This window comes from Procambarus clarkii, chromosome 6, assembly GCF_040958095.1.
Source record: "Procambarus clarkii isolate CNS0578487 chromosome 6, FALCON_Pclarkii_2.0, whole genome shotgun sequence".
Classification (NCBI taxonomy): Eukaryota; Metazoa; Arthropoda; class Malacostraca; order Decapoda; family Cambaridae; genus Procambarus; species Procambarus clarkii.
The window spans coordinates 41,480,601-41,500,897 of record NC_091155.1 but is presented as its reverse complement, the minus strand read 5'-3'; the positions used below and the strand labels follow the sequence as shown (position 1 = coordinate 41,500,897).

Here is a 20,297-nt window from a genome sequence, read left to right as displayed (position 1 = left end):
CTGCCTCTCTCCTTACTGCTGTATAGTTGTTTCTCGCATCTTTGTATCGCTGGTATGTTTGGGGGTTTGGCCTCTTCCTATACTGATTCCATTTTTGTGTCTTTTGGTCTCTTGCCCTCTCACAATTTCTGTTGAACCAATCCTGTTTTCTGGCTCTGCATCTCTGTTTTGGTATGAATGTTTGTGTGCCTTCCTCGTATATTTGTAAAAATTTGGCATACATTTCATTTACTTCCCTGCCTAGCAACAATTCTGTCCAATTACACTCATTAAAAAAATTTCGAAGTTCCCCATAGTGTCCTCTCCTTAAATCGAGTTTATCAACTGTTTCAATGTCCCCATTTTCTTCTAGATGATATCTTAAAGCATAATCAACGTCTAGCAACCAAGGCTGGCGCTCGCAGCATGAGCTCACAGTACTGCTGTTCAGCGTGTGACCACAGCATCGCCTAATAATGTCAAAATATATATATAACTTGTATTATTTAGCCATGATAGTATTATAGAAGAGCCTGAGTGTAATAATGACTGGGTACAATGTTCAAATATCAGTGATTCAATGTTGTTCACGATGTTCACAGCGCTAGCCACAGCACCACAGCATTATTTCGTCCATCTAGGAATCTTCAAACGACTTCTTACGTTCCTTTTCAAAATAAACGTGTGGTCAGTTATTCATTTACATGAATTAGTGACCAGGATTGTGGTTCTAATTAGCATTGTGCGTAGTATTGTGAAAGGAGAAATTTTGGTGAGGGAGGGAGGAAGGGAGAGAATTGAGGTAGCCTCACTGTGTGTGGCAGCCACTCTTGTTTTGCTCACCATACTAGCTTAGTGGTTCCCTATGGGGAACACACATGTACATGGGTATATACAGTCTGTGTGTATATAGTGTAATAATAGCAACAGGAGTATGTTGAGAGGAGCTATTTTGGTGAGGGAGTGGCGTCGTAATCGTAGCGTTGTCTGCTGGCTGCTGTGTGATTTCTCATGCAGTGTATGGGGGCCACTGTGCTGTTTGGTCACAATACCGGCTTACTTGCATAGTTATGGTGAATAGAACATGTAGATACGTATACATAACGTGTGTAAAAGGTGTAATAAAATCAATAACAGTATGGTGGGAGGAGCAATGTCAGCGAGTAAGATGTTGGAGTAAGGGAGGGCTGGCTGGGTGTGGCTGCTCACACTTGCGGTGTTCTGAATGTGTTGATGGTGTATGTATTTAGTGTGTGACAATGTATAGTGTGTACATATGTTGTAAATATACATAAATGAACATGAAACATTGGTGTGAATAACTGTATGATGGGAGGGGCAATGTTGGCGAATACAATGTTGGAAGAGTGAGGGAGAGCTGGCTGGGCGTGACAGCTCTCACTCGCGGTGTTCTGAATGTGTTGATGGTGAATGTATATAGTGTGTGACAGTGTATAGTCTGTAAATAGATTGTATATATACATAAATTAGCATGATACATGGTAAATATGTGCAACATATGTGTACACAAGTGTTATGCATGTAACACAGTGTCTTCGGACAGTACGGATGTTTTACTGCCATAATATAGTGTACATGTTCATTATACATAGGATTAGCACATAAAAATAAATAAAATGTATTTGGAACTGTGCACAAAAAATGAACAAAAATATATTCGCGGCAACTCGCATACCCCGCCCCAGGCGCCCAACTGGCCCCGGGAAGTACATCACGGGCATACGGGGAATGAAGACGTCATGCACCAACTTACGGACCCCATAGCAGCCAAAGTAAGTACAATTTCGATTTTTTTTTTACATACTCATACTGAGGGAAGGGTTTTTGACACTTTAAAAAAATAAAAGAATTTTTTCCAGAAAAATTTTTCCGGTGCACTAGGGGGGGGGTGTCATATTTGGAACCCGAGCAGTTAAGGGGTTAATGAGGAAGGGACATTCTCTACTGCCTCCTCTTCCTCCCCTGAAGATTTGTTGTACTGCCTAGCTAGTTCAACAACACTAGTACCATTTTCATGCTTACGAATGATCTCTTGTTTTTTCTCCGTGGTCATTCTCACATGTGATTTCTTGCCTTGAACCTTACCACTGGCTTTCTTGGGACCCATGGCAAGATATATAATAACAACTTTTATGCTCAAATGGCCAAAAATCCGACAAAAAACTGTAAATTCTTATGAAGAATTCAGGCGGGATAGTCACTGGGCGCAAAGCACTGGTAAACTGAGGCACAATCACAGTGCCACCACGCGCTAGGTCGGCCCGTACGTACAAACTCGTAACTTGATGCAATGCTCATATCCCGATGCAAATTTGCCGAACAAATCGAGCTTGTAACCCGAAAAACTCATAAACAGGGACACTGTTGGTATACAGAATTATATGAACATGTTTGCTGATGATGCTAAGATAATAGGAAGGATAAGGAATTTAGATGACTGTCATGCCCTTCAAGAAGACCTGGACAAAATAAGTATATGGAGCACCACTTGGCAAATGGAATTTAATGTTAATAAATGTCATGTTATGGAATGTGGAATAGGAGAACATAGACCCCACACAACCTATATATTATGTGAGAAATCTTTAAAGAATTCTGATAAAGAAAGAGATCTAGGAGTGGTTCTAGATAGAAAACTATCACCTGAGGACCACATAAAGAATATTGTGCAAGGAGCCTATGCTATGCTTTCTAACTTCAGAATTGCATTTAAATACATGGATGGCGATATTCTAAAGAAATTGTTCATGACTTTTGTTAGGCCAAAGCTAGAATATGCAGCTGTTGTGTGGTGCCCATATCTTAAGAAGCACATCAACAAACTGGAAAAGGTGCAAAGACATGCTACTAAGTGGCTCTCAGAACTGAAGGGCAAGAGCTACGAGGAGAGGTTAGAAGCATTAAATATGCCAAAACTAGAAGACAGAAGAAAAAGAGGTGATATGATCACTACATACAAAATAGTAACAGGAATTGATAAAATCGACAGGGAAGACTTCCTGAGACCTGGAATTTCAAGAACAAGAGGTCATAGATTTAAACTAGCTAAACACAGATGCCGAAGAAATATAAGAAAATTCACCTTCGCAAATAGAGTGGTAGACGGTTGGAACAAGTTAAGTGAGAAGGTGGTGGAGGCCAAGACCGTCAGTAGTTTCAAAGCGTTATATGACAAAGAGTGCTGGGAAGACGGGACACCACGAGCGTAGCTCTCATCCTGTAACTACACTTAGGTAATTACACTTAGGTAATTACTCGTAACCTGAGATTCCACTGTACTATATTTGAAGAATTTGATGACTGTAAACAGTGGAGAGAGTGGAAGTAGGCTAGAGGGACAGAGGATTGGGGTGAAAGTTTGAAATACGATGAATAGGTTAGGTTAAAGTGGGAAAGATTTCTGGTATAGATGGAATAATAGCAGCTATGTTGGGGTATGGGGTGAGATGACGGACACGTTAGCTCTACTGTAAGTCGGATGGTATGGCAGAGGTGCGATGTATCAGATGATCAGACTAAGGCCATTAGGGTACCTACATATTAGGTAAAAGGTAGCTGAGCATGCATGTGAGTAGGGAGAAAAGTAGCATGGACACATCATAAGAAAGACATACTTTCTGTAGAGAAAGTTAAACACTGAGCAACAAAATTCATTCCAGAACTAAGTCAACACTTATATCAAGAACAGTTGAGGGCCACAGAGCTAACAATACTGCAAACCAGGCATGACAGGGCGGATCTTATCAAAACTTTTAAAATACTGAACAATTTGGAGGATGTTGATAAATACAAATTCTTCAAAAGGTCAGATGTAACACAAACAAGGAGCAACAGTTTCAGGCCCAACATGTCACAATGTAGGAATGAGGACAGGAGATTCTTTTTCACCCACAGGGTTATTAACCCATGGAGCCGCCTACCTGATAAAACCATAAATGTCAAAACTCTGTTGAACTTTAAAATCCAGCTTGAAAAATTTATCCTGACAAATTGACAAACGAGGGACCTTTGACAAGCCACTGGCTTCCTGTCCTCATCGAGGTCACTATAGTGTTAGTGGCCCTCAGGTAAATTCAGGTAAATATAAATGCTGTGAGTTGCATTCTGGGAAAATCAGTTGTTGGCCTAGAGGTGACTTAAGCCTAACAGGCATCCTGTCCCTAAAATGGGATACAGTATATGAATGAGTTAGCAAGGGACAGGCAAGAACAGATGGAGTGGGAGTTGATTCTGATGGAAATAAGTTGTTATTGACATGTTTTTCTGGGAGGGACATCTCAGTACCTCCGCGAATTTAACTTTGGTACTGTAGCACCAAGCTTTGGCCCAAAATGCCTAACCTCTGAGGCCATCCGTCACCTTGCAGGAGCCAGGGCCAGAATTTGGCGCTCTCATTGAGACAAGAGAAGCTGGGAATTGGTAGCCAACCATAAAACTGGAAAAATTCACCAGGAAGTATGGGTGCAGCAAAACAAACGATTACTTTAAAAAATTTAACACCCCCTAGGTAAGCTAGACAAATGGTTGGTTGTGTGTAGTAAATGCCCTAACTTTGCAATGCATGACCACCACCAGATGACAGCTCAGATCACCTGTGGTCTTGGCCAGTCCGTGTTCTCACCCTTTCCCCTAGTGCAACCTGTCCAACGCCTGTAGCGTCTGCTGAACCCATAGTTGGCTTCTAACTTTCAGCTAAGCGATTTTGGCTTTCTCTGAAATTTTGTTACAAGAGCTTTTTTTTATGAGTTTTTGTTTTATCTTAATTATTATATTGCTGTATGTTTCATTCTTTTTGTATAATAGTGGTGGAATAGTTTGCTCCATTTCCCTCTGGGACTGAAACCTGATGTTGGACTCGCTTTTGGCTGCTTCTCCTCAGTATGGTTCCCAGTTGAGGCATGTCAGTTGCTCTTACAGTCGCTCTCTTATATCTGTTCTTCATATGTTCTTTGTTTTGGAACATACTCTTTTGTAATGGAGCATATTTTTTCTCTGTTTCAATTTTATAATTTTCATTATTCCTCTTGTGCTTAAGACTCTTTGTGTTGTGCATCATCTACTTTTTCCTGTGGTTGTGGTAATTACCTAAGTGTAGTTACAGGATGAAAGCTATGCTCATGGTGCAGCATTCTGTGTGTTACTCTATGGGTAACTATGGTAGTTACCCTGAGTTACTCTATGGTAGTAGAGGGCCTGGCGGCTGATTGGACAACGCTCGGGATTTATAGTTCTAAGGTTCCGGGTTCGATCCCCTGGCAGAGGCAGAAACAAATGGGCAGAGTTTCCTTTACCCCAATGCACCTGTTCATTTAGCAGTAAATAGGTACCTGGGAGTTAGACAGCTGATAAGGCTCCTTCTTGGGGGTGTGTAATAAATAGTAGGCCTGGTCAAGGACCGGGCCGCAGGTACGATAAGCTCCGAAATCATCTCAAGAGAACCTCAAGATAAGATACCTTCTTTACTCCTTGTCTCAGGACGCATCCTCCAAGCTCGTCTATTGTGTGGCGTAATGCAGCATGCCCGCCATCTCTCCTTGCATTCCTGATGTACACAAGTTTACGTTTTTTTGGATCTTCTCTGGGCTTGGGGCTTGTGACGGGTCCATTTAGGTGTCAGCCTTGTGTTCCTTGTTGAGTCTCCCTTGGCCTTATCTTGACCATGTTGGACTAATTTGGCATTTGCTACAAAAGTGCCATTCTTTTGCCCTGGGCCACTGTCTTTTGTGTTTGCCACTCTTTGTTGGGAGATAAGCATGGGGGATACAGTATACAGAAGGTTCACTTCCCTTCCCTTCCCAGAAATCAAGTATTGAAAGGGAACATCCTTCTTTGGTAGGCTTCCCCAGTAGCTGCCTGTTCAAGGGAACACCCTTCTTTGGTAGGCTTCCCCAGTAGCTGTCTGTTCAAGGGAACACCCTTCTTTGGTAGGCTTCCCCAGTAGCTGCCTGTTCAAGGGAACACCCTTCTTTGGTAGGCTTCCCCAGTAGCTGCCTGTTCAAGGGAACACCCTTCTTTGGTAGGCTTCCCCAGTAGCTGTCTGTTCAAGGGAACACCCTTCTTTGGTAGGCTTCCCCAGTAGCTGTCTGTTCAAGGGAACACCCTTCTTTGGTAGGCTTCTCCAGTAGCTGTCTGTTCCCTGTTTATCGGAGGGTTCCTCGTTTCCTTCAAACAGTCGTTTATTTTGCTGTGCCTATGCTTTTTGATGGATTTGACCCCAGTTATATGTTGATCTCTGTCCCCTATGCTCCCCCCTCACCTTGTAAAGCTGGCTCGATTGTGGTCCTAGTTCCCAGTAGGTAATGACGGTTTCAGAGGACTCTTGTGGGATCTAAGGCTAAGCTTTTCTAGTGTATAATAAGCATGAAAAACTACTGTTAGGATGTTGGGGGGGGGGGAGGGGACCAGGGAGGATAGGTCCATTAGAACAGGCATTTCATTGTATTGACAGCTTGTTTTATTGCACCTCTGGGCCTATTCATCATAATTTGCTCATGATTAGTATTACAGATATGATGCAAAACGTAAACATAGACCACCCAATTATGTGATTTGGCCAGATATATATGTACCTGTTCACAACAGTGGACCCAATAAAAAAAAAGAAGCTGGTGGTACAGGAATCAATTATCAAGATGACTTTGCCTGCTCAAAAGTCATGGATTCTTTACTGTATTTCCAGAGCCTGCTGCTGGTGGCGATAATGATACAGAGGATAACAAATACACAGTTTGGTCAGCAAGATGCTCATATCTTCAGCATGGGCCTGTTGGTGGCCGGACTCATCATCACGCCCATCCTGCTGATCTGCTACATTGTTGACAAGAGTATAACCAGATCCTCTCTGCTTGTGAGTCAATGTTTACTGATTTCTATTGTGTTCTGTAATTATCCTCTTGTTGCCTCTTATATTAACCCCCCCCCCATGTTGGACATTTAACTAATGTACTCTATTGCATTCCATTCCATTTTGCACATGCTGGTCATTTACCGATTGCTTTGTACTTTAACGTTGAATATACTGTACTGTAATTATATACGCTTCGCGAGCTTTGTGCGTCACAAGTGCTTTGGCCTGGGGTCGTATCCTGGCCAGGGAGGATTGACTAGGCACCAATCCGTAACTGTAGCAAGCAGGTTGGCAGGTAGGAGGCATGCAAGCAGGTTGGCAGGTAGGAGGCATGCAAGCAGGTTGGCAGGTAGGAGGCATGCAAGCATGTTGGCAGGTAGGAGGCATGCAAGCATGTTGGCAGGTAGGAGGCATGCAAGCATGTTGGCAGGTAGGAGGCATGCAAGCAGGTTGGCAGGTAGGAGGCATGCAAGCATGTTGGCAGGTAGGAGGCATGCAAACAGGTTGGCAGTTAGGAGGCATTCAAGCAGGTTGGCAGGTAGGAGGTATGCAAGCATGTTGGCAGGTAGGAGGCATGCAAGCATGTTGGCAGGTAAGAGACATGCAAGCAGGTTGGCAGGTAAGAGGCATGCAATCAGGTTGGCAGGTAGGAGGCATGCAAGCATGTTGGCAGGTAGGAGGCATGCAAGCAGGTTGGCAGGTAGGAGGCATGCAAGCAGGTTGGCAGGTACGAGGCATGCAAGCAGGTTGGCAGGTAGGAGGCATGCAAGCATGTTGGCAGGTAAGAGGCATGCAAGCAGGTTGGCAGGTAGGAGGCATGCAAGCAGGTTGGCAGGTAGGAGGCATGCAAGCATGTTGGCAGGTAGGAGGCATGCAAGCAGGTTGGCAGGTAGGAGGTATGCAAGCATGTTGGCAGGTAGGAGGCATGCAAGCAGGTTGGCAGGTAGGAGGCATGCAAGCATGTTGGCAGGTAGGAGGCATGCAAGCAGGTACGGTAAGGTAATTCTCAGGAGAAAGCACTAAGCCACTATGAATATTTTTCTTATTTATATATACAAGAGTTAGCGCACACAGCATTTCAGGCAAGACCTTAATCCTAATATTCCCCAGAACACGACCTGCCAAATCGTTTAACAACCAGGTACCCATTTTACTGTTGGGTAAACAGAGGTTACAGTTAAGGATTGGCACTAAGTAAATCCTCCCCGGCAAGGATACGAACCCAGGCCAAAGGACTTGTGATGCACAAAGCTCAAAGGATGGAGGTATAAAATGGTTCCTAATCATTTGGACCAATGCATTAATGCAGACCATTACTGCAATAATCAGTCCAGGTGGATGGATAGGAGGCATCCAAGCAGGTTGGTAGGTTGGAATCAAGCAAGCAAGCAAGCTGGAGGCATCCAAGCAGGTAAGAGCCATACAAGCCGGACAGCAGATAAAAAGTATTCAAATAGGTTAACATTTAAGGCAATAAGCATGCAGGAAGCATGGAAATAGGTAGAGATGCAAGCAAGGTCAGCATTCAAGCAGGCCGGCATGCAGACATGCAAGCAGGTTATCATGGAAAAGCATGCAATCATGTGAAAGACCAAACAGTTAGTGAACCAGTAACGAACTTTATCAAGTTCCTTCGTCACCCCTAGAGTTGATGGGCGGCTGCCACTCGTTTCCATCGTGTTCGTATTCACCCCCTTCCCCTTGCACCCACACCCACCTTCCTACCAGTCTGTGTATTAGCATGTGATCATGACTCGGTTGACTTTAACTTTAGTTTCCGAGTGTTGATCTATGACGACGTGGTAATGTACCAAAAAATTTACATACCCAAATTGTTGCAAAACCCATTATACATTCTTGTATGTAATTTAAATGAATAAATGAAAGTATACAAATACATGTACTGTATTGTGTATCATCATTGGCAACAATGGTGCCAAGCAGATACCATTTACAGATAAGAAACAGGAAGCATAGAAGCAGGTTGTAACAAACTAGGTTTGTTGTAAGAAATTATTCGGTATAGATTCTCATAGAAATGGGGACTGTGTAGTCTTGAAAGTTTGGAGTAAGAGGGTACTCGACCCGATTCTGCAGAGAAAGGCCATCCCTTCAGGGATTAAAGGGATTAGTGTTTAAGATTACAAGATGACTGGTTTTCTGTATTAATGCAACATAAAATGAATATTTCGACAAAAATACATTAACAACTAATTTGATTAAGTATGTAGGCTAGGCCAAGATGAAGGTAGAGGTTGAGATCAGGGTTCATACACCGTCATTATTAAGTGACGTCACGAGTAGGAGGTACTAGGTCGGTGGCCGCTTATGACGTAGCTGAGGCAAGGGGGTCACGCGGTTGACGTGACCACAATCTCCCATATTTAGTAATTCATAATGTACAAATTCAGTTCACTAGCCAATATTGTAATTGGAAATAGCCTTTCCCTAAGATGCCTGTACCATTACCATCAGTTTAATAACAGTTCAACCATCTGGGTTGTTCAGTATAATAGAGATGTTCAATTTAAACCCTGCTTAGTAAATTGATAAACCTGGCGGAGTAATATTCACTAGCCTCAGTCTTGAGTAGTGGAGGCTAGAAGCAGTGTGGTTTTGGGCAGCAACTGAAGAGGTCAACCATTCTCACCTCTCCAGAGATCAGCACTCCATCGGCTGGTCTCCTTAGATTAAGGTAAACACTGCTTTAAGTTTTGTGCATTTATGGTTCATGTTGTTGCCTCTTTTTATTTTTAGTTTCAGATTAGGGAGTGATTCTTGTTATTTTACATGGCTTAGTTTTGACTAATAAACTCTGCTAAGATTTTCTCGTTCATATTTTTGAGTATCTCCATCAGTGATTTTATATACTTATTGTCCTGGCCATCGGGCTCCACGAGTCTGGGTATTGGAGTGAATCAGTCTGAATGCTACAAGCGGGTTTGTTATCTTAACTCCCAAATATATCTCTTTGTTTTGTTCAAGTAATTCACACACTTAACGTAAATTCATCCCCCTTTTCTAAGTAATTTGGGGATTAAGCCCCAAGGGTTAAATGATTGATTAATTGGTCCAAACCCCGATTAATTGACAGCTTTGGTTACTGGTCTGGTGGTTATGGCATAAAGAGATCCCTTGAGTTGGCTAGTAAGCCTGGTACGACGTCACGTGTCTGTAGAATCTTAACCGATTGAGCGGTCAAGATCACGTGGCGCAGGACTCTGCTGAGAGTTAGCTCTGGGGTCCTTGGAATTAAGTTTAAGTAAGTTAATTACGGATGGGGTAAAGGACGAAAAGAAGTAGCCAATACAACGTCCCTTGTTACAAGGTCATCACAACACATAGGTAGGAAGCATACAAGTAGTTCATCATACACACAGGAATTATACAAAAGGTCATCATGCACACAGGTAAGAAGCATACAAGCAGGTCATCATGCACACAAGAAGCATACAAGCAGGTCATCATGCACACAGGAAGGAAGCATACAAGCAGGTCATCATGCACACAGGAAGCATACAAGCAGGTCATCATGCACACAGGAAGCATACAAGCAGGTCATCATGCACACAGGAAGCATACAAGCAGGTCATCATGCACACAGGAAGCATACAAGCAGGTCATCATGCACACAGGAAGGAAGCATACAAGCAGGTCATCATGCACACAGGTAAGAAGCATACAAGCAGGTCATCATGCACACAGGAAGCATACAAGCAGGTCATCATGCACACAGTTTGTTTGGAGTTTGGAGTTGCAAGATATAATCCAGCTTAGGGTCCCAGATATTGTTGCATTATCAGAAACGAAACTTGAAGGAAATATAATAAATGAAGTCATATTCCCAAGAGGCTACTCAGTTTGGAGACGTGACAGGAAAACTAGGAAGGGAGGAGGAGTGGCTGTACTGGTGAAAAAACACCTGAAGGTAAAAGAGTTAATATTTGAAAACCCTCGAGATATTGACATAATGGCATTGCAGGTCTGGAATCAGGATGATAACCTGATAATTGTAAATACCTACAGCCCACCAGCAAGCAAGACGTGGACAAAGGAAGAACTGGATGACAAACGAGAGGGCCTCATAATGGTCATGAGAGATATTATTGTACAAGCAGATAAAGATAAATCACGACTGTTGATACTGGGGGACTTCAACTTTAGAGCAATAGACTGGGAGGCCTATGAAGCAAGAACGGAGGACTTTTGGACATGCAGATTTGTGAACCTCATTCTGGAGACATTCTTGTATCAACACATAAAGCAAGCCACAAGAATGAGGGAAGGAGATATACCGTCAGTACTGGATCTAGTATTCACCAGGAAAGAAGAAGAGATTTTTGACATCCAGTACCTTCCTCCCTTGGGAAAGAGTGATCACATCCTGTTAGACATTAAATATGCTTTAAGATATCATCTAGAAGAAAATGGGGACATTGAAACAGTTGATAAACTCGATTTAAAGAGAGGCAACTATGGGGAACTTCGAAATTTTTTTAATGAGTGTAATTGGACAGAATTGTTGCTAGGCAGGGAAGTAAATGAAATGTATGCCAAATTTTTAAAACTATACGAGGAAGGCACACAAACATTCATACCAAAACAGAGATGCAGGACCAGAAAACAGGATTGGTTCGACAGAAATTGTGAAAGGGCCAGAGACCAAAAGACACAAAAATGGAATCAGTATAGGAAGAGGCCAAACCCCCAAACATACCAGCGATACAAAGATGCGAGAAACAATTATACAGCAGTAAGGAGAGAGGCAGAAAGAAATTTTGAAAAAGGGATAGCAGATAAATGTAAAACAGAACCGGGCCTATTCTACAAATTCATAAACAACAAATTGCAGGTAAAGGATAATATCCAGAGGTTGAAAATGGGAAACAGATTCACGGAAAATGAAAAGGAAATGTGTGAAACATTAAATGAAAAGTTCCAAAGTGTGTTTGTACAAAATGAAATCTTCAGAGAACCAGACACAATAAGAATTCCAGAGAACAACATAGAGCGGATAGAGGTGTCTAGAGATGAAGTGGAAAATATGCTAAAGGAGCTCGGGAGGAACAAAGCAGCTGGCCCAGATGGCGTTTCACCATGGGTTCTGAGAGAATGTGCATCTGAGCTCAGCATTCCACTTCACCTGATCTTTCAGGCATCCCTGTGTACAGGAATCGTAGCAGACATGTGGAAACAGGCTAACATAGTTCCAATCTACAAAAGTGGCAGCAGGGAAGACCCCCTCAATTATAGACCTGTATCATTGACAAGTGTAATAGTGAAAGTATTGGAAAAGCTAATCAAAACTAAATGGGTAGAACACCTGGAGAGAAATGATATAATATCAGACAGACAGTATGGTTTTCGATCAGGAAGATCCTGTGTATCGAATTTACTCAGTTTCTATGATCGGGCCACAGAGATATTACAGGAAAGAGATGGCTGGGTTGACTGCATCTATCTGGACCTAAAAAAGGCTTTCGACAGAGTTCCACATAAGAGGTTGTTCTGGAAACTGGAAAATATTGGAGGGGTGACAGGTAAGCTTCTATCATGGATGAAAAATTTTCTGACTGATAGAAAAATGAGGGCAGTAATCAGAGGCAATGTATCGGAATGGAGAAATGTCACAAGTGGAGTACCACAGGGTTCAGTTCTTGCACCAGTGATGTTTATTGTGTACATAAATGATCTACCAGTTGGTATACAGAATTATATGAACATGTTTGCTGATGATGCTAAGATAATAGGAAGGATAAGAAATTTAGATGATTGTCATGCCCTTCAAGAAGACCTGGACAAAATAAGTATATGGAGCACCACTTGGCAAATGGAATTTAATGTTAATAAATGTCATGTTATGGAATGTGGAATAGGAGAACATAGACCCCACACAACCTATATATTATGTGAGAAATCTTTAAAGAATTCTGATAAAGAAAGAGATCTAGGAGTGGTTCTAGATAGAAAACTATCACCTGAGGACCACATAAAGAATATTGTGCAAGGAGCCTATGCAATGCTTTCTAACTTCAGAATTGCATTTAAATACATGGATGGCGATATACTAAAGAAATTGTTCATGACTTTTGTTAGGCCAAAGCTAGAATATGCAGCTGTTGTGTGGTGCCCATATCTTAAGAAGCACATCAACAAACTGGAAAAGGTGCAAAGACATGCTACTAAGTGGCTCCCAGAACTGAAGGGCAAGAGCTACGAGGAGAGGTTAGAAGCATTAAATATGCCAAAACTAGAAGACAGAAGAAAAAGAGGTGATATGATCACTACGTACAAAATAGTAACAGGAATTGATAAAATCGACAGGGAAGACTTCCTGAGACCTGGAACTTCAAGAACAAGAGGTCATAGATTTAAACTAGCTAAACACAGATGCCGAAGAAATATAAGAAAATTCACCTTCGCAAATAGAGTGGTAGACGGTTGGAACAAGTTAAGTGAGGTGGTGGTGGAGGCCAAGACCGTCAGTAGTTTCAAAGCGTTATATGACAAAGAGTGCTGGGAAGACGGGACACCACGAGCGTAGCTCTCATCCTGTAACTACACTTAGGTAATTACACTTAGGTAATTACAGGTAAGAAGCATACAAGCAGGTCATCATGCACACAGGTAAGAAGCATACAAGCAGGTCATCATGCACACAGGAAGCATACAAGCAGGTCATCATGCACACAGGAAGGAAGCATACAAGCAGGTCATCATGCACACAGGAAGGAAGCATACAAGCAGGTCATCATGCACACAGGAAGGAAGCATACAAGCAGGTCATCATGCACACAGGAAGGAAGCATACAAGCAGGTCATCATGCACACAGGAAGCATACAAGCAGGTCATCATGCACACAGGAAGCATACAAGCAGGTCATCATGCACACTGGTAAGAAGCATACAAGCAGGTCATCATGCACACTGGTAAGAAGCATACAAGCAGGTCATCATGCACACAGGAAGCATACAAGCAGGTCATCATGCACACAGGAAGGAAGCATACAAGCAGGTCATCATGCACACAGGTAAGAAGCATACAAGCAGGTCATCATGCACACAGGAAGCATACAAGCAGGTCATCATGCACACAGGAAGCATACAAGCAGGTCATCATGCACACAGGAAGCATACAAGCAGGTCATCATGCACACAGGAAGGAAGCATACAAGCAGGTCATCATGCACACAGGAAGCATACAAGCAGGTCATCATGCACACAGGTGAAAAGGTGACACCCCTAGGGTCAACACTTGCAGCAGAGGAGCTCCAGCATATTTCAACAATCCTAAGTATTGTAGTACAGGTTGATGGTAGTGAGTGGTGTCCCAGAGAACATAAAGGTATAGTGCTCTTGAAAAATAGGTGAGATAACAGGAAAGTGCTAAGGGAAGTGAAAAATCGGATGAGAAAAAGTTGCCCTAGTGTTTACAGTGCAGAGAAGAACATTCAAGATGGCCACTGGCAAGGGGAAAAACAAAACAGAGCTTGATTTTGAGGGATTCAATGAAGAAAGCATTGATATTAGTAGTCTACATAACAAGTTGGTAAATTTAGATACTATAGTGAACTCTCATGTAGAAATAATTAGTAAATTGAAAGAAAGTAATGACCATTTGAATAGCAAAGTTTTATGTCTTGAGGGTTTAGTGAAAGACTTGTGCAAGGATAAGAATCAATTGGAAACAAATTGCAAAGCCATGGAAGAAGAAAATAAACTCTTAAAAATAGCTTTGGAAGAAGTTAAAGTAAATTTAAACATAAATGACTACAATAGGTTAGGTAAGGAAATTCAACAGGAGAAACAGCTTTTGTCAGCACAGATGGAGGAAGTTACACAGGGAATAGAACAGTGCAAGAAAGATATGCAACTCACTTATGCACAAGTGGCCAAGGAGAAGGAAAAAATAGAAGAAGCAGTAAAGGAAGTCAAACACTGCAGCAACCAAGATAAAACAAACATTAGGCTAGAAGTGAGAAAAGAATTGGCATCTAACCCGAAGTTGGTGCAAAACACAGTTGATCGGAGTAAGTCCCTGATCATTTTTGGCTGCAAAGAAAAGGCGATAACATCTAGGTCAGAAAGAGCTGTAGAAGAAGCTAAAGTAGTAGATAAAATTGTTGGCCTCGTAGAAGGTCTTACAACCATAGAGAATGTGTGCGACTACAGGAGAATAGGCAGGTACGTAAAAGGGAAAGATCGACCTTTGAGGATCACCCTAAACAGTGCCAAACAGATGGAAGAAGTACTAAGGAATGCTAGAAAATTGCAAAGTGATGAGGATGGGAAACGGTGGTCGTTAAGACGAGATCTTTCAAAAGAAGATAGAGAGAAGCTGAAACTGAACCTCGCCGAGGCAAAACATTTAAATTAGAACAGGAATGAAGAAGAAATAAATTCTTTTTTTCTACAAAGTGATAGGGGTAGGCAGACCAGTAAAGTGGTACATAAAGGCAAACCAACAAAATCAATAGAGAGAGGGGGAGTGAAGAATAAGGAGAGGGGGAACAAGTTCCTGAAGATTGCATACACCAACATAGATGGAGTGAGATCAAAGATACTGGAGTTAAGTGATGTAATACAGCTGCAGACACCAGACATTGTTGCACTCACGGAGACAAAACTTGAAGATGCTATTTTAAATGAGGTCATATTCCCAAGGGGCTACTCAATATGGAGACGGGACAGAAAAATTAGGAAAGGCGGTGGCGTTGCTGTGCTGGTGAAAGAACACCTAAAGGTGAACGAAATAATGACTGCCAATCCACAAGAAGTTGACATAATAGCACTAGAGATCTGCCATGAGGATGATAAACTAATGATAATAAATGCATATAGTCCACCGCCAAGCAGCACATGGTCAAAGGAGGAGCTAGATAGTAAACGTGAAGGTCTTAAAACAATAATGAGAGATATTATAGCAAGAGCGGATAACGATAGATCACGACTGTTGATAGTCGGTGACTTCAACTTGAAATCCATAGACTGGGAAGCATATGAAGCTAAAACAGAAGATTTTTGGACCTGTAAATTTGTAGACCTCATCCTGGAAACATTCTTGTATCAACATGTTAAACAAGCTACGAGGATGAGGGAAGGTGACGCTCCCTCCATGCTAGATTTGATATTTACCAGGAAGGAGGAAGAGATATTTGACATTCAGTACCTTCCTCCCTTGGGTAAAAGTGACCATGTCTTTTTGGGAATAAAGTATGCAATGCGTTATAAGCTGGAAGAAAATAAGGAGGTTGAAGCAGTTGAAAAACCTGACTTCAGGAGAGGACATTATGGTGACCTTAGAAATTTTTTTAGTGAGTATAATTGGACAGACTTGATGCTAGGCAAGGAAGTGAATGAGATGTATGTCAAGTTTTGTGAAATATATGATAAAGGCACAAAAATTTTTATACCAAAACAGAGATGCAGAACTAGGAAACAGGATTGGTTCAATAGAAATTGCGAGAGGGCTAGAGACCAAAAGACACAAAAATGGAATCAATACAGGAAGAGGCCGAACCCCCAAACATACCAGCGATACAAAGATGCGAGAAACAACTACACGGCAGTGAGGAGAGAGGCAGAAAGAAATTTTGAAAAAGGGATTGCAGACAAATGTAAAACGGAACCAGGTCTATTCTATAAATTCATAAACAACAAATTGCAGGTAAAGGATAATATTCATAGGTTGAAAATGGGAAATAGATTCACGGAAGATGAAAAGGAAATGTGTGAAACACTAAACGAAAAGTTCCAAAGTGTGTTTGTACAAAATGAAATCTTTAGGGAACCAGATACAATAAGAATTCCAGAGAACATCATAGAGCACATAGAGGTATCTAGAGACGAAGTGGAAAAAATGCTCAAGGAGCTAAGTAAGAACAAAGCAGTTAGTCCAGATGGAGTTTCACCATGGGTTCTGAGAGAATGTGCACCTGAGCTCAGCATTCCACTTCAACTGATTTTTCAGTCATCCCTGTGTACAGGAGCTGTAGCTGATGTGTGGAAAAAGGCTAACATAGTTCCAATCTACAAAAGTGGAAACAGGGAAGACCCCTTTAATTATAGACCTGTATCATTGACAAGTGTAATAGTCAAAATATTGGAAAAAATAATTAAAACTAAATGGGTAGAACACTTGGAGGAAAACGACATAATATCAGACAGACAGTATGGTTTTCGATCTGGAAGATCCTGTGTAACGAACTTGCTCAGTTTTTATGATCGAGCCACAGAGATTTTACAGGAAAGAGATGGTTGGGTTGACTGCATCTATCTGGACCTAAAAAAGGCTTTCGACAGAGTTCCCCATAAGAGGTTGTTCTGGAAACTGGAACATATTGGAGGAGTGACAGGTAAGCTACTAACATGGATGAAAAATTTCCTAACTGACAGAAAAATGAGGGCCATAATCAGAGGCAGGGTATCGGATTGGAGGAATGTCACGAGTGGAGTACCTCAGGGTTCAGTTCTTGCACCGGTAATGTTCATTGTCTACATAAACGATCTACCAGTGGGAATACACAATTACATGAACATGTTTGCTGATGATGCTAAGATAATAGGGAAGATAAGAAACTTAGATGATTGTCATGCCCTTCAAGAAGACCTGGACAAAATAAGTATATGGAGCAACACTTGGCAAATGGAATTTAATGTGAATAAATACCATGTTATGGAATGTGGAATTGGAGAACATAGACCCCACACAACCTATAAATTATGTGAGAAATCTTTAAAGAATTCTGATAAAGAAAAGGATCTAGGGGTGGTTTTAGATAGAAAAATGTCACCTGAGGACCACATTAAGAACATTGTGCGAGGAGCCTATGCTACACTTTCTAACCTTAAAATTGCTTTTAAATACATGGATGGCGAAATACTAAAGAAATTGTTCACGACTTTTATTAGACCAAAGCTGGAATATGCAGCAGTTGTATGGTGCCCATATCTTAAGAAGCACATCAACAAACTGGAAAAGGTGCAACGACATGGCACTAAGTGGCTCCCAGAACTGAAGGACAAGAGCTACGAGGAGAGATTAGAGGCATTAAATATGCAAAAACTAGAAGATAGAAGAAAAAGAGGCGATATGATCACTACGTTCAAAATAGTAACAGGAATAGATAAAATTGATAGGGAAGAATTCCTGAGACTCAGAAATTCAAGAACAAGAGGTCATAGATTTAAACTAACGAAACAAAGCTGCCGGAGAAATATACGAAAATTCACTTTTGTAAACAGAGTGGTAGATGGTTGGAACAAGTTAAGTGAGAAGGTGGTGGAGGCCAAAACCGTCAGTGGTTTCAAAGCGTTATATGACAAAGAGTGCTGGGAAGACGGGACACCACGAGCGTAGCTCTCATCCTGTAACTACACTTAGGTAATTACAGGTAAGAAGCATACGAGCAGGTCATCATGCACACTGGTAAGAAGCATACAAGCAGGTCATCATGCACACAGGTAAGAAGCATACAAGCAGGTCATCATGCACACTGGTAAGAAGCATACAAGCAGGTCATCATGCACACTGGTAAGAAGCATACAAGCAGGTCATCATGCACACTGGTAAGAAGCATACAAGCAGGTCATCATGCACACTGGTAAGAAGCATACAAGCAGGTCATCATGCACACAGGAAGCTTACAAGTAGGTCATCATGCACACAGGAAGCTTACAAGTAGGTCATCATGCACACAGGAAGCTTACAAGTAGGTCATCATGCACACAGGAAGCTTACAAGTAGGTCATCATGCACATAGGTAAGAAGCATACAAGCAGGTCATCATGCACACTGGTAAGAAGCATACAAGCAGGTCATCATGCACACTGGTAAGAAGCATACAAGCAGGTCATCATGCACACAGGAAGCTTACAAGTAGGTCATCATGCACACAGGAAGCTTACAAGTAGGTCATCATGCACATAGGTAAGAAGCATACAAGCAGGTCATCATGCACATAGGTAAGAAGCATACAAGCAGGTCATCATGCACATAGGTAAGAAGCATACAAGCAGGTCATCATGCACACTGGTAAGAAGCATACAAGCAGGTCATCATGCACACTGGTAAGAAGCATACAAGCAGGTCATCATGCACACTGGTAAGAAGCATACAAGCAGGTCATCATGCACATAGGTAAGAAGCATACAAGCAGGTCATCATGCACACAGGAAGCTTACAAGTAGGTCATCATGCACATAGGTAAGAAGCATACAAGCAGGTCATCATGCACACAGGAAGCATACAAGTAGGTCATCATGCACACAGGAAGCTTACAAGTAGGTCATTATGCACATAGGTAAGAAGCATACAAGCAGGTCATCATGCACACAGGAAGCATACAAGTAGGTCATCATGCACACTGGAAGCTTACAAGTAGGTCATCATGCACACAGGAAGCTTACAAGTAGGTCATCATGCACATAGGTAAGAAGCATACAAGCAGGTCATCATGCACACAGGAAGCTTACAAGTAGGTCATCATGCACATAGGTAAGAAGCATACAAGCAGGTCATCATGCACACAGGAAGCTTACAAGTAGGTCATCATGCACATAGGTAAGAAGCATACAAGCAGGTCATCATGCACACAGGAAGCTTACAAGTAGGTCATCATGCACATAGGTAAGAAGCATACAAGCAGGTCATCATGCACACAGGAAGCATACAAGTAGGTCATCATGCACACTGGAAGCTTACAAGTAGGTCATCATGCACATAGGTAATAAGCATACAAGCAGGTCATCATGCACACAGGAAGCTTACAAGTAGGTCATCATGCACATAGGTAAGAAGCATACAAGCAGGTCATCATGCACACAGGAAGCATACAAGTAGGTCATCATGCACACAGGAAGCTTACAAGTAGGTCATCATGCACATAGGTAAGAAGCATACAAGCAGGTCATCATGCACACAGGAAGCATACAAGTAGGTCATCATGCACACTGGAAGCTTACAAGTAGGTCATCATGCACATAGGTAAGAAGCATACAAGCAGGTCATCATGCACACAGGAAGCTTACAAGTAGGTCATCATGCACACAGGTAAGAAGCATACAAGCAGGTCATCATGCACATAGGTAAGAAGCATACAAGCAGGTCATCATGCACACAGGAAGCATACAAGTAGGTCATCATGCACACAGGAAGCTTACAAGTAGGTCATCATGCACACAGGAAGCTTACAAGTAGGTCATCATGCACATAGGTAAGAAGCATACAAGTAGGTCATCATGCACACAGGAAGCTTACAAGTAGGTCATCATGCACATAGGTAAGAAGCATACAAGCAGGTCATCATGCACATAGGTAAGAAGCATACAAGCAGGTCATCATGCACACTGGTAAGAAGCATACAAGCAGGTCATCATGCACACAGGAAGCTTACAAGTAGGTCATCATGCACATAGGTAAGAAGCATACAAGCAGGTCATCATGCACACT

The 20,297-nt window shown here is 42.0% G+C and overlaps 1 protein-coding gene across 2 annotated transcripts in view; it reads left to right on the top strand.

The window, feature by feature from the left end:
• LOC123754135 (uncharacterized) overlaps nucleotides 1-20,297 on the top strand; it is an 84,590-nt gene that overhangs the window by 44,507 nt on the left and 19,786 nt on the right. Inside the window, exons 3-4 of one of the 2 annotated variants that reach the window (XR_011223576.1) lie at nucleotides 4,367-4,507; nucleotides 6,680-6,847. Coding sequence is in view for 1 of the 2 variants with exons in the window: in XM_045736336.2 (XP_045592292.2) it covers nucleotides 6,680-6,847 (168 nt within the window). In the remaining variant the exon portion in view is untranslated. The remainder of the gene's footprint in view (nucleotides 1-4,366; nucleotides 4,508-6,679; nucleotides 6,848-20,297) is intronic. The other variant, XM_045736336.2, reaches the window with a different exon arrangement.